This window comes from Artemia franciscana, chromosome 1, assembly GCF_032884065.1.
Source record: "Artemia franciscana chromosome 1, ASM3288406v1, whole genome shotgun sequence".
NCBI lineage: Eukaryota > Metazoa > Arthropoda > Branchiopoda > Anostraca > Artemiidae > Artemia > Artemia franciscana.
In genome coordinates, this window is record NC_088863.1 from 52,545,926 (window position 1) to 52,560,611 (window position 14,686).

Genomic DNA, 14,686 nt, shown 5'->3' on the forward strand with positions numbered 1-14,686 from the left:
TAGAAAAAATGAGGTATTTTTAACTTACGAACGGGTGATTGGATCTCCATGAAATTTGATTTTTAGAAGGATATCGTGGCTCAAAGCTCTTATTTTAAATCCTGACCGGATCTGGTGACATTGGGGGAAGTTTGGGGTGGGGAGACCTAAAATGATGGGAAACGCTTAGATTGGAGGGATTGGGATGAAACTTGGTTGGAAAAATAAGCAAAAGTCTTGCATACGTAATTTACATAATTGGAACGGATCCGCTCAATTGCGGGGGGGGGGGGGGTAATTCTGAAAAATAAGAAAAATAACGTATTTTTAACTTACGAAGGAGTGATCGGATCTTCATGAAACTTCATATTTAGAAGGACCTCGTAACTCTGATATCTTATTTTAAATCTCAACCGGATCAAACGTAATTGGGGGGGGGGGGGGGCAGTTGGGGGACCGGAAATCTTAGAAAATACTTAAAGCGGTGAGATCAGGATGAAACTGGATGGGAAGAATAGAAACCTGTCTAAGATACGTGACTGACATAACTGGACCGGATCTGCTCTCTTTGGTGGAATTGGGAGGGGGGAGGTAATTTTGAAAATTGAGGTATTTGTAACTTACGAAAGGGTGACCAGATCTTAATGAACTTTGATATTTAGAAGGATCTTGTGCTATAAAGTTTAACTTTAGGTTCTGACCTTCTAACAAGTGCCAAGTGAGCTCTTGGCTCTTGGCTCTTCCGACCTCGTACCATATGAGCTCTCGGCTCTTCCGACCTCGTCCAAATGAGCTCTTGGCTCTTCCGACCTCGTACCATATGAGCTCTCGGCTCTTCCGACCTCGTCACAAGTACCATATGAGCTCTTAGCTCTTGTTTTTATTGGAGCAATGTCTTGAGGGAAGACATCACGAAGAAACAAACGCCTTGAAGAAAAAAGAGTCTCCAAGGAAAAAAAAATCTCGAAGAAACTGCCAAACATTCACAAAAGAAAATAAAAAGAAGTGCTGGCACCAGGATTCGAAGGGATATGGGCGTTGTCAGAAGCCTTATGCCTAAACTACTCCAGTGGCACTTCGTATGAAAGGTATAGACTTCGGAGGAGGCTCATTTGGTTCGACTGCCCTTTTTAAGAGTCAAAAGTGATCGGAGTACAACCAGCACCCCACCCCCTTGGCATATCTATTTGATCTTTCTATGTTGAACTTATCAAAAAATTGCACTCGGATGTCTTTGGGGAAAAAAGGGATAATTCTAATCTGTTTGGTTACTTAAAATGACACTTGGGCTCATAATTTTGGGTCAGATTATTCCTATCCCAACCTTCTAGGACCCTTGGTTCGGAACAGTCATCCCTGAAAAAAAAAACATCTGTGATCTTTTTGGCAGAAAAAAAGACAAAACGTCAATTTTTTTTTAGATGAGAGCTATAAGACTCTACAGTAGATTTATCTGATAGTTCAGTAGTTAGGGAGAGGGACAGATGCGTCAAAAGATACATCTTAAAATAGAAACATCCGGACTGTCATTGAGCCTTCAGATGAATACAGAATTAGTTCTAAGGAAGGAGGGGTGGAGGTAGAAATTGATCTTTCTTGATTCTTGAGAATATTTATGGTCTACGCCGTTACTGGGAAAGTAAAGAATACCATTAGACCCCAAAACAAAATAAAATTATTGTGTATAGAAGGGCGGCTGTCTACTCCTCATCCCCAATCTCCTCCTTGTGATAATGGAAACTTCGAAGGATGCTAATTTGATCAAAATTTGAGAGTTCTAGTCCTTTTCATAAAGTTAAAATGATTAAAATAAATATTTTATTGAATATTTAATATACAGAGATGGTATTTTGGTTGGGTTAGGCATTTAATATAACGCGTTCTGAGCGGCACCCCTTCCATAATTCTTTGTTGTAGTTTCAATAATTTTGTCACTACAGAATTATATTTTCTTCATATTTTAGGATATTTCATTATGATTAACCTAACTTCATTTCTTAAGTGTTATCGGGCTAACACGTAAGTAGTGCAACATCAATTGAAAAATAAATTTTATTTAAACATTTGAAAATTCGCGGGTAACGCAATAAGTGGCAAAAAGATAACTTATTATCTTAATTTTCGGCATAATAAAGACGAGTGTCTTCTCGGATACTCCCAATCAGATATTCATACACAACAAAAACAGAACCTTCCTTGTCAAGTAAATTTAATTTATGGAGTATAATTTTAAAAACGACTTTAATTATTTTCGATTTTTCTATTACTAAATAACAAAATGTCAATATTTACTAAATTTTTTAAACATTGAATATAAGCCTTAATTCTACAGAAAGGAAAAAAAGAGCAAACATCCAACTTAGCCATTGGAGGCACATAGGGCGTTGAATCGACGGATCAGGTGCTGGAATTTTTTATACGGACAAGTAGCATGCCTATCGTCCAGCCTTAGTGCAGAGGAGATTGATCCCTCTACACCGTATGGTCAAGCCGAGTATCAATCTGTTATGCTAACGCAGGGTTATTTTTAGAGAATAAATACGCGAAAATGCCAAAAAAAGACTTTTTATTGTATCTTTGTCTTGCTGTAATACTATTGTTGAGCTCAAGTCTTCAAAGATTTGTTAATAGTCTCTGCCAGCAAAGAAAAGATGCATCGCTCAAACTAACAACATTTGACGTTTATAGTTTCCTAAAGTCTTCAATCTTTCCTCCTCACTTTTTTCACTTCCTGATTATTGAAAGTAGTACTTGATGGTGTTATCTAGGTTATCTAACCTTTTCCCCTTCTTTTTCAGCTCTTATCTCTGTTATTCATCACTTTTACCCTTTCTACTTTTAAAAATAAGATTTTAAAGGTTCTAAATTGAAAGTTGTTACGTCACCTATAAGTCGATTTAAACAGGTGAAAAAATTTTCAAATCAGAAAATTGGAAATATTTAAAATTCTAAAACTGATAAGGTATTTGCAAGAAAGTAAAAACGACATAAAGATCAATTGCATAGGAGCAGGATTCAACTATTTAAAGAATAATAAGGAACTGTCATAAAGAAACGGTAAATACAAAGTAATAAATATTAGAGGAAAAAAGATCGACACGTGACTGACAACACGTTGAGACCAGAAGAAATAACATCATTTGCCAGATGGAACGTGTTTCCGAGAACTTGCTTATCTCTCAAATTCTTGTCTCTCAATACATAAAAAATTAAAAAAGGCGCTTAATAAATTATGGCGTTTTACAACTTAACAGCTAAAAATTATAATAACGAAGCAAAATGTGATTCTATTTGAAAGAAGAACTAAAATACTTTACGTTGATAGGACTGATTTAGGAGTTACAAAGAATAACCCTAACCAATATTTGTCGATATTGTGTCTTTTCTAGGATAGAATAACAATTTAACCATTCAATCAGCTATTTTCTCAATTTGCTAAGTGAGATTAAGAAATTAGTCACACAAATTTGAAATGCAAATGTGAAAAATTGAATATTATTTTCTTTTAATGAAGCTTCTACTAAAACACTTTCTTTCATGGCGAGTCTTAAGCAAAGTTAAGAGAACTTTTATATTCAAAAATTATGTCCCTTCCAAACTTCAAACGGACTACTGTTCGACATCGAAGAGCGATTCGGATGCAAATGTGCGCAAAATCTCCAATAGACTTACCCGTCAACAAGGAGTCTAAATAATTGTAAGTCCAAATTTTTCAGCAAAAAAAAGTACATTTGAATGTTCATGCAGAATCCTAATGCAAAAAAAAAACTTTTTAAAAAATACATAAAAATAAAAACGGAAATTTGCCATTCCGAGACGCCAGCGGTTGTATGGGTGGTGGTACCACCCTGTATTTTCGGGGCCAATGACCGGGGTCCGTCGATAAATAGGGCGAAAGGCCTAACCTGCCGACCGTAACGAGAAGAGAAAATTCACGCCAGGCAAGATCACGCTATATTTGCGACTGTTGAAGGCACGATCTTCCAAGCAAAGTTGAGGGGATGGTGAACAAATAAAAAAAGAACGCTATGTGCTTTGGGTTGTCAAAACAGACTTATTAGGTATCCCGTGAGAACCGCTGAGAGAACTAAGTTGAAAGTTTCAGGGCATTTTAAGGGAGGTGTTTAGCCAACCAAAAAGTAATATGTGCAGACAATTACTATTGCTATAGCTATAACAATTACGATTCGGTGTCGACTTGAAAAGATGTGTTGTTTCCCGTCCTTCACTGGTATCCAGGACCATTACTTTTCCTGAGGCCAAAACAATGATTTAAAGAATATGAAAATTGGAGCATGGAATATTATGACGTTAAAAAAAAAACAATCGTATCAATATTTTGACTGATGAACTCATATGATTCAAATTGAACTTATTAGGAGTCTCAGAAACTCATATTCCAGGGGGAGAAGCATGAAATTAGGTGATATAGAATTTTTTTTAATCAGACAGGAAGGATGGGTTGGTATTGATAATAGAATACTAACCGCTCGTTTTATAAATAAAAAGTTCAGAGTATCAATTATAGTAGTATATGCCCCTGTAAAACCGACTGACGGAGATACTAGTGACTCAGATGAATTTTACCTACAGTTCTAGAAGCAAATAGACACGGTCCCAAGCATAAATATGGTGTACTGATTAAGAAATTTTTACCGCACAGGTCGGTAGAAATAGGGATAGGTGGTATCCCAACCAAGGTAAATTTGGTGTAGGAAAGAAAAACAGTAATGGCTATAGACTGCAGCAATTCTGTAGGTGTCATCAACCGAGTTATAACTAATATAGTGTTTAGTCATAAAATGGTCCAGAAGCTAAGGTGATATTCACGTCAAGGTAAGAAAGCAGACCTTATTATGTTGTTGTTCACCAAAGAATGGCAGGATCAATACAATATACTAGGGTGTATAGGAGTGCTGTTATCGACGATACAAGTAAAGATCGCCGTCAAGTAGTTTCTATGGTTGATTTAAAGCTAAAATTTTGAAGGGTAACTACCTCCCGAGAAGTTATAATGTAGGCAGACTCCTGGATAAGAAATTAACATAAACTTTTCAGGAAAGGTTGAATACTAAACTGGAGAGTTTAATATTCGAAAATGTAGAAGATGGATGAAAATATTTTAGGAAAACAATTTGTAAAGTTGCTGATGGTGTCTTAGGGAAGAAAATTAGGAACGCAGCTAGGAATATTAGTGAAAAGCTTTATGCTAAATAGAAAAGAGAAGTGACTTGTATAAGTATTATCTGACAGATAGATCATATGGAAACAAGAGTGCTAAAAGGATTAAAAAATAATAAGACCCTAGGTGCTGATACTGTGGTATATGAGTTTCTTAAATATGGTGGCTCTGAGGGTAGAAATAAGCTACTGAAAATTATCAATATGATTTTTTAAAATGGTGAAGTACCTAGCAATTTTAGGAAAACCCTAACTAAACCATTGTATAAGAAAGGTGATAGGATTGAGTGTGGTAATTATCGAGGCATTAGCCTGGTCTCTGTAGGTAGAAAATTACTTAGTAATATGAAACTTTTTAGACCGAGAGATGCTGTGGACAAAGTGATAAGATAAGAACAGTGTAGTTTTAGAAAGGACAAAGGATGTGTCCAAACTTTCACTCTTAGGTTAATAATTGAGAAGTTCTTGAGTTGTCAAACATCATTGGTCCTCAGTTTTATAGACTACTAGCTGTTGGGGTGGCGCGACAATAATACCCCAACAACAACAACCCAACAATCGAATAAAAATAATAATACTAACAGCTCATGCAGCACCAAGTCGTCTGAGGTCAACACCGTTATGCATACTCCTCCTCGAAACGTCCCTCTTTACAACCTCCCGGGAAATAACCATTTCCCTTAAATTTTTCTTTACGACATCCCCTACCCTGTCCATGGACGACTTGCTTTCCGTTTAGCCCCATACAGTTGGCTGAAAATGGCAATCTTTGGCAATCTGTCATCCTTCATCTGCAGAACATTTCATAACCATCTCAACCTTTCGCTTATTATAGTCATAGAAAGCGGAACTGAACGAATAGTTGAGCGCAAGGTCTCCAGTCTTGCGTGTACCCCGAAAGGTTCGAGGCAGCCCTTTGTAGAGGCCGTTATCCATAAATATCAATCTTACACCCTGCCATAGTTGTCCTTATATAGAGGATCCTCCAACGATGGTGCTCGGAGTTACCATGCAATTTAACCCATTACTGGAAGAAGTTTTGTAACTCACAGAACGTGTACACAGACCGTTAGGCCCTGAGCGTACATTTGAAGGGGTTTCCAGCTCTATCTACGGCCCCCGGGCATAGGTGTCCCAGTTGCTATTATGAACCCTCAGGGACAAGACGCCTCCTTGGTCCGTGCTTCTTATAGAGGTTCCCCTGCCTTAAATGTTGGAAAGTCATCCATTCTCATTTTCTGAAGGTTCAATTGGTTCAAGGTCCAATAGGGTTTAATTAAAAAAAAGGAAATAACTAAACTTAAAGTACACTGCTCTGTGACAAAACTCACGTTGAGACCCATTAAAGGCTTGCACTTCTTGATGTAGAGTTAAAGATCGTTATGTTCGATTCTCCGGTATATTGGTTAATTAACATCTTTCGTTTGAGGATAACATTGACCTAATCAATAGGAAAGTCTCCAGGAGTCTGAGGAATCCTTAAAAAGCTCATTATAATAATAAAAATAATTATAAAAGTAATAATAATAATAATAGCAATAATAGTAACAATAACAGTGACACAAGACTTTGTGCCAGCATTCGCGGTCATACAAGGTCAAGATTGTTTAAAATAAAAGATTGTTTCTTAAACATTTTGTTTTTTTCAGTTCCTATTTTAGAACAATTTATTGTTTTATGCAAAGTAAATTTAGTTTTCATTAAATCAACAATTGCGTAATCTGATTGTTTTCTTTGATATAAAATCGCGCATGCTGGAATGAAAAATACAAATACACTTTTATAGAATTGAACAGAGTAAATACTTGAAACTCGGACTTGACGGTATTCCAGACAAGAGCGTAACGACTAACGGCTAAAACTGATTTTTTTATGGCTCGATCGCTACAATGAAGAGAAAAAATTTCAGACGAAGAAGCACTAAGACGACCACACTAAAGTGGGCACTAATAATCAACGATTTATAAATTAAATTAGTTTGCTAAAAGCAATAATTTGCTTTTTTATTTGCCTTTCTCTGCTTTAACATACGGGTTTCAATAAACATTCAAGAACATATTGTCCAGAAGCGATTATCTGCCCTAGATGAAGTATGAAAAGAAGAATTACATTACCTAGCACGCATTTGCTCAACCGCACCTTTTGGAAGTGTACCGTGAACAACTGACACGTTAACACCGGCTTTTTCAAAAGTTTCACCTTCCTGCATGACACATGTCACACCTCCTCCACCTTCCTTTCTTAGCCACCTATCTACTCTGAATTTTTTCCCACCGGTTTCTTCAGCTTCTAAAGCTCGGCAGAAATCATGCTAGAAAAAATTGATAAGATTCGTATAAGAAAAAGAGGAAAAAGCCACTATTTCCTATTTGTGATTCATGTTCCCATTAAAATATGCGATTTAGTGATAAAGACAAGCTATAACTTGCACCAAAGAAGAAGATGCTACTATCATTTTCGCTAGTTCCAAATCTATTCATACACTGAGCAGGAATTATGATAGTACATAGTACCTGAGCAGGTACTATGATAGTACGCTCTCTTTGGAGGAGTGGGGAGGGGAGGGTTAATTCTTAAAAATTAGAAAAATGAGGTATTTTTAACTTACGAAGGAGCGTAGCGCAAAAGCAATCGCATAAAGCGATCGCAATGGGTATTTTTATGCCACTTGGTATTTACCAAGTGACATATAGCGATCGCAATTTCTGTCTGTCTGTCGGTCCCGGTTTTGCTAGTTCGGGCACTTCGAGATAAGCTAGGACTATGGAAGTTGGCAGGCGTATCAGGGACCAGACCAAATTAAATTAGAAATAGTCGTTTCCCCGATTCAACCATCTTGGTGGGATTGGAGGGGCGGTTAATTCGGAAAAATTACAAAACGAGGTATTTTTAACTTACGAACGGGCGATCAGATCTGAATGAAATTTGATATTTAGAAGGATCTCGTGTCTTAGAGCTCTTATTCTAAATCCCGGTTCAACCATCTGTGGGGGGAGGGGGTGCTGGAGGGAGGTGAAATCGTGAAAATGGAGGTAGGTTTATCTTACGAATGGGTGATCGGATCTTAATGAAACTTGATATACAGACAGATCTCATGTCTCAGACGCTCCATTTTCAACTCAGATCGGATCCGGGGCCATAGGGGCGTGGAGGGGAGAAAGGGAAATCTTGGAAAACTCTTAAACGGGATGAAACTTGATGGGAATATTCAGCACAAGTTCTAGATACGTGATTGACATAACCAGACCGGATTCACTCTCTTTGGGGGAGTTTTGGGAGATTTCTAGTACTTTGATGAGTTCAAGAATAATTACAAGTTACAGATTCGTGATTGGCATAAGCGGACCAGATCCAATCTCTTTTTTTTGGGGGGGGGGGGGGCTGGAGAGATTTCTAGTGCTTTGGCGAGTTCAGTGCTTCTCAACGTGCTAGGACAATGAAATCGATATCTCTAGTACCGAGTTTAATTTTAGGTTTCGACCTCGTAATAAGTGCCATATGAACTCTTGGCTCTTGTTATGGCAGTTGGTATTAACCAAGTGACATATAGCGGTCACAAATTCAGTCGGTCTGTCTGTCCCGGTTTTGTAACTTCAGGCACTTCCAGGCAAGCTAGGACGATGAAACTTGGCAGGCGTATCAGGGACCGGACCAAATTAAATTAGAAATAGTCTTTTTCCCGATCTGGCCATCTGGGGGGGGGGGGGGGGGTGGGGGCCAGTTAATTCGGAAAAATAGAAAAAATGAGGTTTTTTTAATTTAAGGAGTGATCGGATCTTAATGAAATGTGGAAGGATATCATGTCTCAGAGCTCTTATTTTAAATCCCGACTGGATCCGGTGACAATGGGGGGGAATTGAGGGGGGAGCCTAAAATCTTGGAAAATACTTAGAGAGGAGGGATCGGGATGAAACTTGGTGGAAAAAATAAGCACAAGTTCTAGATACGTGATTGACATAATCAAGACGGATCCGCTCTCTTTGGGGGAGGGGGGGGGGGGAAATTCTGAACAAATTAAAAAAATGAGGTATTTTTAACTTACGAAGGAGTAATCGGATCTTAATGAAGTTTGAAATTTGGAACGATATCGTGTCTCAGAGCTCTTATTTTAAATTCCCACCGGATCTGGTGACATCCGTCCTGGCCAAGTGGGTTGGTGCGCTGAATTCGGGATCCCTTGTCTGAGAGGACGCGGGTTCGAATCCCAGTGTACCCAATTCTTCAGTTTGGGACGGGGGTCAGTGGCGTGACTCTGTAAGCTTAGCCAGAGTCGACCCAGCTCTAAATGGGTACCTGGAGAAATCTGGGGAAGGTAAACAGGAAGGGTGTGCGAAAGCACAGGATGGCTGGCCCCCAACCCCCCATTGCACTTCCTGGCTGAAGGGCCAAGAAACGGAGATCAGCACCGCCGGTACGGACTGTAAAGTCTAATGCCGTATCCTTTACCTTTACCTCTGGTGACATTGGGGAGAATTAAGGGGAGGGAACCTAAAATCTTTGAAAACGCTTAAGGTGGAGGGATCGGGATGAAATTTGGTGGGGAAAATAAGCACAAATCCTAGATACGTGATTGACATAGCCGGGACGGATCCGCTCTCTTTGGGGGAGTGGGGAGGGGAGGGTTAATTCTTAAAAATTAGAAAAATGAGGTATTTTTAACTTACGAAGAAGAGATCGGATCTTAATGAAATTAGATTTTTGGGAGGATATCATGTCTCAGAGCTCTTATATTAAATTTCATCCTTATCTGGTGAAGGGGATAATGGAGGGGGGCGGAACCTAAACTCTTCGAAAATGCTTAGAGTGGAGGGATCGGGATGAAACTTCGGGGAAAATAATCACAAGTCCTAGATACGGGATTCACATAACCGGAACGGATCTGCTCTCTTTGGGGGAGTTGGGGGGGGGGGGAATAACTCTAAAAATATAGAAAAAAATGAGGTATTTTTAACTTGCGAAAGAGTGATCGTATCTTAATGAAATTTGATATCTAGAAGGATCTTCTGCTTTAAAACTATCATTTTAACCCTGACCAGATCCGGTGACATTGAAGGGAGTTGGAGGGGGAAGCCGGAATTCTTGGAAAACGTGAAATCGAGGTATTTTACGAACGGGTGATCGGATCTCAATGAAACTTGATATATAGAAGAATCTTAAGTCTCAGATGCTCCATTTTCAATTCAAATCGGATCCGAGGACATAGAGGATTGGAGGAGGGAAACAGAAATCTTGAAAACCGGAAATCTTGGAAAATACTTAGAGTGGAGATATCGCGATTAAACTTGAATGGAAGAATAAGCACAAGTTATAAATCCGAGATTGACATAATTGGTACGGATCCGTCCTCTTTGGGGGAGTTGGGGGTTGTTGATTTGGAAAAGTTAGAAAAATTGAGGTATTTTTAACTTAAGAACGGGTGACCGGACCTTAATTAAATTACATAAAAAAACTTGTTTTTTTTTTAACTGAAAGTAAGGAGCGACATTAAAACTTAAAACGAACAGAAATTACTCCGTATATGAAATGGGTTGTCCCCTCCGCAATCCCTCGCTCTTTACGCTAAAGCTTTTAATTGTTTTAAAAAGCAGAATTGTGGCAAAGAGTCAAACTTTTTATTAAAAAGTTTAATAAAAAATTAAAAAAAAAAATTTTAATAAAGTTTTTTTAATAAAAAACTTTTTATTATTAAAATGAAATTTGTATATGAATTCCTTTTTAGGCTAAATGGCTTTCTCTTAGTTTTGATCACGATTTTGAGAAATAAGGGATGGGGAAGGAGGCCTAGTTGCCATGCAATTTTTCGGTTACATAAAAAGGCAACCATAAATTTTAATTTTTAACGAATTTTTTTATTAGTAAAAAATATACGTAACTTAAGAAGTAACTTACGTAACAAACTTTTATATTCTTTAATTTTTATTATGTATATAAGGGGGTTTGTACCCTCGTTAATACCTCGTTCTTTACACTAAATCGTAAGTTTTCTCCCAATTCTTTAAGAATGACCCCTGAATCAGAAAGGCCGTAGAATAAATAGTTGAAATTACTAAAAATACTATAGCATAAAGAGCGAGGTATTTATCTCCTCCTAAATACCTCGCTCTTTATGCTAAAGTATTTTTAGAACCCCTCATATGCGTAATAATCTCTGTTCGTTTTAAGTTTCAATGCTACTCTTTACTTTCAATTGAAAAAAACTTTTCCATGTTTATTTTTTCATTGTTTTTTTATAGTAATTTTAGAAAATCCTTCGCCCTTTTCATTGAATTTCTGTTCCCCCATGACATATTTCTCTAAAGAAAGATCCTCCCACATAGCCCCCTCCCCTTAACCCCACTCCCAAAACCAAAAAAAACATCCCCTGAAAACGACTGTACACTTCCCAACAACCATTATTAAATGTAAACACTGGTCGAAGTTTGTAGCTTGCAGCCCCTCCCCCAGGGACTGTAGGGGAGTAAGTCATTCCAAAAGACATAGTTATTATGGTTTTTGACTATGCGGGACAAAATAGATATCTCAAAATTTTGATCTGTTGACTTTGGGGAAAAATGAGCGTGGGAGGGGGCTTAGGTGCCCTCCAATTTTTTGGTCACTTAAAAAGGGCACTAGAACTTTTCATTTCCGTTAGAATGAGCCCTCTTGCGACATTCTAGGACAACTTGGTTGATACGATGACCCCTGGAAAAAAACAATAAAAAAACAAAAAAACAAACAAATAAACACGCACCCGTGATTCGTCTTCTGGCAAAAAATACGAAATTCCACATTGAGCTTATAGGATATTGAGCTTCCATATTATTTCATAGGAGCTTGAAAATTTTGCAATAAGGTTCTCTGTTACGCCGAATGCGATGGTGTGATTTTCGTTAAGATTCTGTGACTTTTAGGGGGTGTTTTCCCCTATTTTCTAAAATAAGGCAAATTTTTTCAGGCTCTTAACTTTTGATGACAAAGACTAAATTTGATGAAACTTATATATTTAAAATCAGCATGAAAATCTGATTCTTTTGATGTATATTTTAGCATCAAAATTCCGTTTTTTAGAGTTTCGTTTACTATTGAGCCGGGTCGCTCCTTACTACAGTTCGTTACCACGAACTGCTTGAGTTGATATTTAGAAGGAACTCATGTCTCAGAGCTCTTATTTCAAATCCCGACCAGATCTGTTGACATTGGAGAGCTGGAGGGGGAAGCCAGAAATCTTGGAAAATGCGTATAAATGTCGTAGATACGTGACTGACATAACCAGACTGGATCCGCTCTCTTTGGGGGAGTTAGATGGTGGGGTTCAGTGCTTTGGCGAGTTTGTTTCTTCTGGACGTGCTAGGATGATGAAAATTGGTAGGCGTGTCAGGGAGCTGTACAAATTGACTTGATAAAGTCGTTTTCCCCAATTCGAACATCTGGGGGCTGAAGGGAGAGGAAAAATTAGAAAAATTGAGGTATTTTTAACTTGCGAGTGGGTGATCGGATCTTAATGAATTTTGATATTTAGAAGGACCTCGTGACTCAGAGCTCTTATTTTAAATCCCGACCGGCATTAAGCCTCTGATTTTCCTTTTAAAGCAATCTATTGATTCTTAGAACTTTGCTAGAGCTCATACCACATGAGCTCTTGGCTCTTGGCTCTTCCGACCTCGTCACAGGTGCCATATGAGCTCTTAGCTCTTGTTTTTTTTTTAGCTTACGAATAGGTGATTGGATCGGATGAAAATTGATATTTAGAAGGACCTCGTTTCTCAGAGCTCTGATTTTAAATCCCGAAGGGATCCGATGACATTGGGGGGAGTTGGAGGGGGAAACCGGAAGTCTTGGGAAACCCTTAGAGTGGAGAGATCGGGATGAAACTTGGTAGGAAGAATAAGCACGAGTCCTAGATATGTGATTGACATAACCGGACTGGATCCACTCTCTTGGGGGAGTTGGGGGGGATTAATTCAGGAAATATGAAAAAATGAGGTATTAACTTACGAACGGGTGATCGGATCTTAATTAAATTTGTTATTTAGGAGGACATTGTGTCTCAGAGCTCTTCTTTTAAATCCCGACCGGATCTGGTGACATCGGGTGGAATTGGAAGGGGAAACCGGAAATCTTGGAAACCGCTTAGAGTGGTGAGATCGGGATGAAACTTGGTGGGAAGAATAAGCAAAAGTTCTAGATTTGTGACTGATACAACCAGACCAGAACCGCTCTCTCTGGGGGAATTGGGGGGATTGATTTGAAAATTAGGGAAAATGAGGTATTTTTAACTTGCGAGTGGGTAATCGGATCTTAATGAATTTTGATATTTAGAAGGACCTCGTTACTCAGAGCTCTTACTTTAAATCCTGACCCGATCCGGTGACACTGGAGGGAGTTAGAGGGGGAAACCAGAAAACTTGGAAAACACTTAGAGTGGAGAGATCGGGATGAAACTTGATGGGAAGAATAAGGACAAGTCCTAGATACGTGACTGACATAACCGGACCAGATCCGCTCTCTTTGGGAGAATTTGAAGGGGGGATTTCCAGTGCTTCGAAGAGTTTGGTGCTTATGGACGTTCTAGTACATCTGAATGCAACATATCTAACGTTGTTTTGCTTTAAGAAAATTGTGTTTTCTCTCAATAAACATCAACCGTTCAATATATATATATATATATATATATATATATATATATATATATATATATATATATATATATATATATATATATATATATATATATATATATATATATATATATATATATATATATTAGGGTGGAGCTTATTTTAAAAATTTTGGAAATATTATTTTCTTACCCCCCTAAGTTGTTCCATATCACCTGAAAACATTGTAGAAAAAGTTTGAGCCATTTATAATAATGTTTAGGGGTAGCTCAAGTACCTCAAAGATTAAGAAAAAAAGTAAAAAAGAAGGAAAAAGTAAAAAAGAAGGATTTCGAGCAACTTGTATTTTGCTTAAAAACACATAAACAAAATTGTTTAGTTCCTATTTATGGTTGACCGGATAGAGTCTGTTTCCTGCTATCGGGATAAGCTCTGCGGTGTTCATTGACAACTTGCAGCAGAACCAGACATAATTTAGCCGGCAATGCAAAATTTCCATCCTTCAGAGATGAACGTGTTCAGACTTGTTTGCTTTTGACCGGTTGCGCTTACTAGAGTCTCGGACACCAAGACTCAGTCTGGTGTAGTTTTTTGCTCGAGGCGATATTGTATCAGTTCTGTTTTGTTATCAGTGTTGTTTTTTTTACAATAATAAGCTAATTGTGTATTAACTTGTCTCAAGACAGTAGATTTCTATAACGTTAATGACTACTGAGCGTTGATTGACGAATTTGAATGTAACTGAGCCTATTCTTTTGTTGGAGAAGCAATGAGTTGAACAATTTTTGCTCTTTTTTCTAAAAAAAATTCACCCTACCTAAGTTCATGATTATAAATTCTGTTTTCTTTTTATTTCAGACCCAACTGAGACTGAAAATGTTAGCAAATGCAACTAGATCTCGAACGGAGTTATATCTCATTGGTAGCTC

The 14,686-nt window shown here is 37.9% G+C and overlaps 1 protein-coding gene across 6 annotated transcripts in view; it reads right to left on the minus strand.

Moving 5' to 3' along the window:
* The window catches only part of LOC136031236 (oxygen-dependent coproporphyrinogen-III oxidase-like), a 75,720-nt gene that overhangs the window by 27,344 nt on the left and 33,690 nt on the right, over positions 1–14,686 (minus strand). For all 6 annotated transcript variants that reach the window (XM_065710650.1, XM_065710686.1, XM_065710668.1 and 3 more), the window contains one exon: positions 7,275–7,471. In XM_065710650.1, coding sequence (XP_065566722.1) covers positions 7,275–7,471 — 197 coding nt within the window. The remainder of the gene's footprint in view (positions 1–7,274; positions 7,472–14,686) is intronic.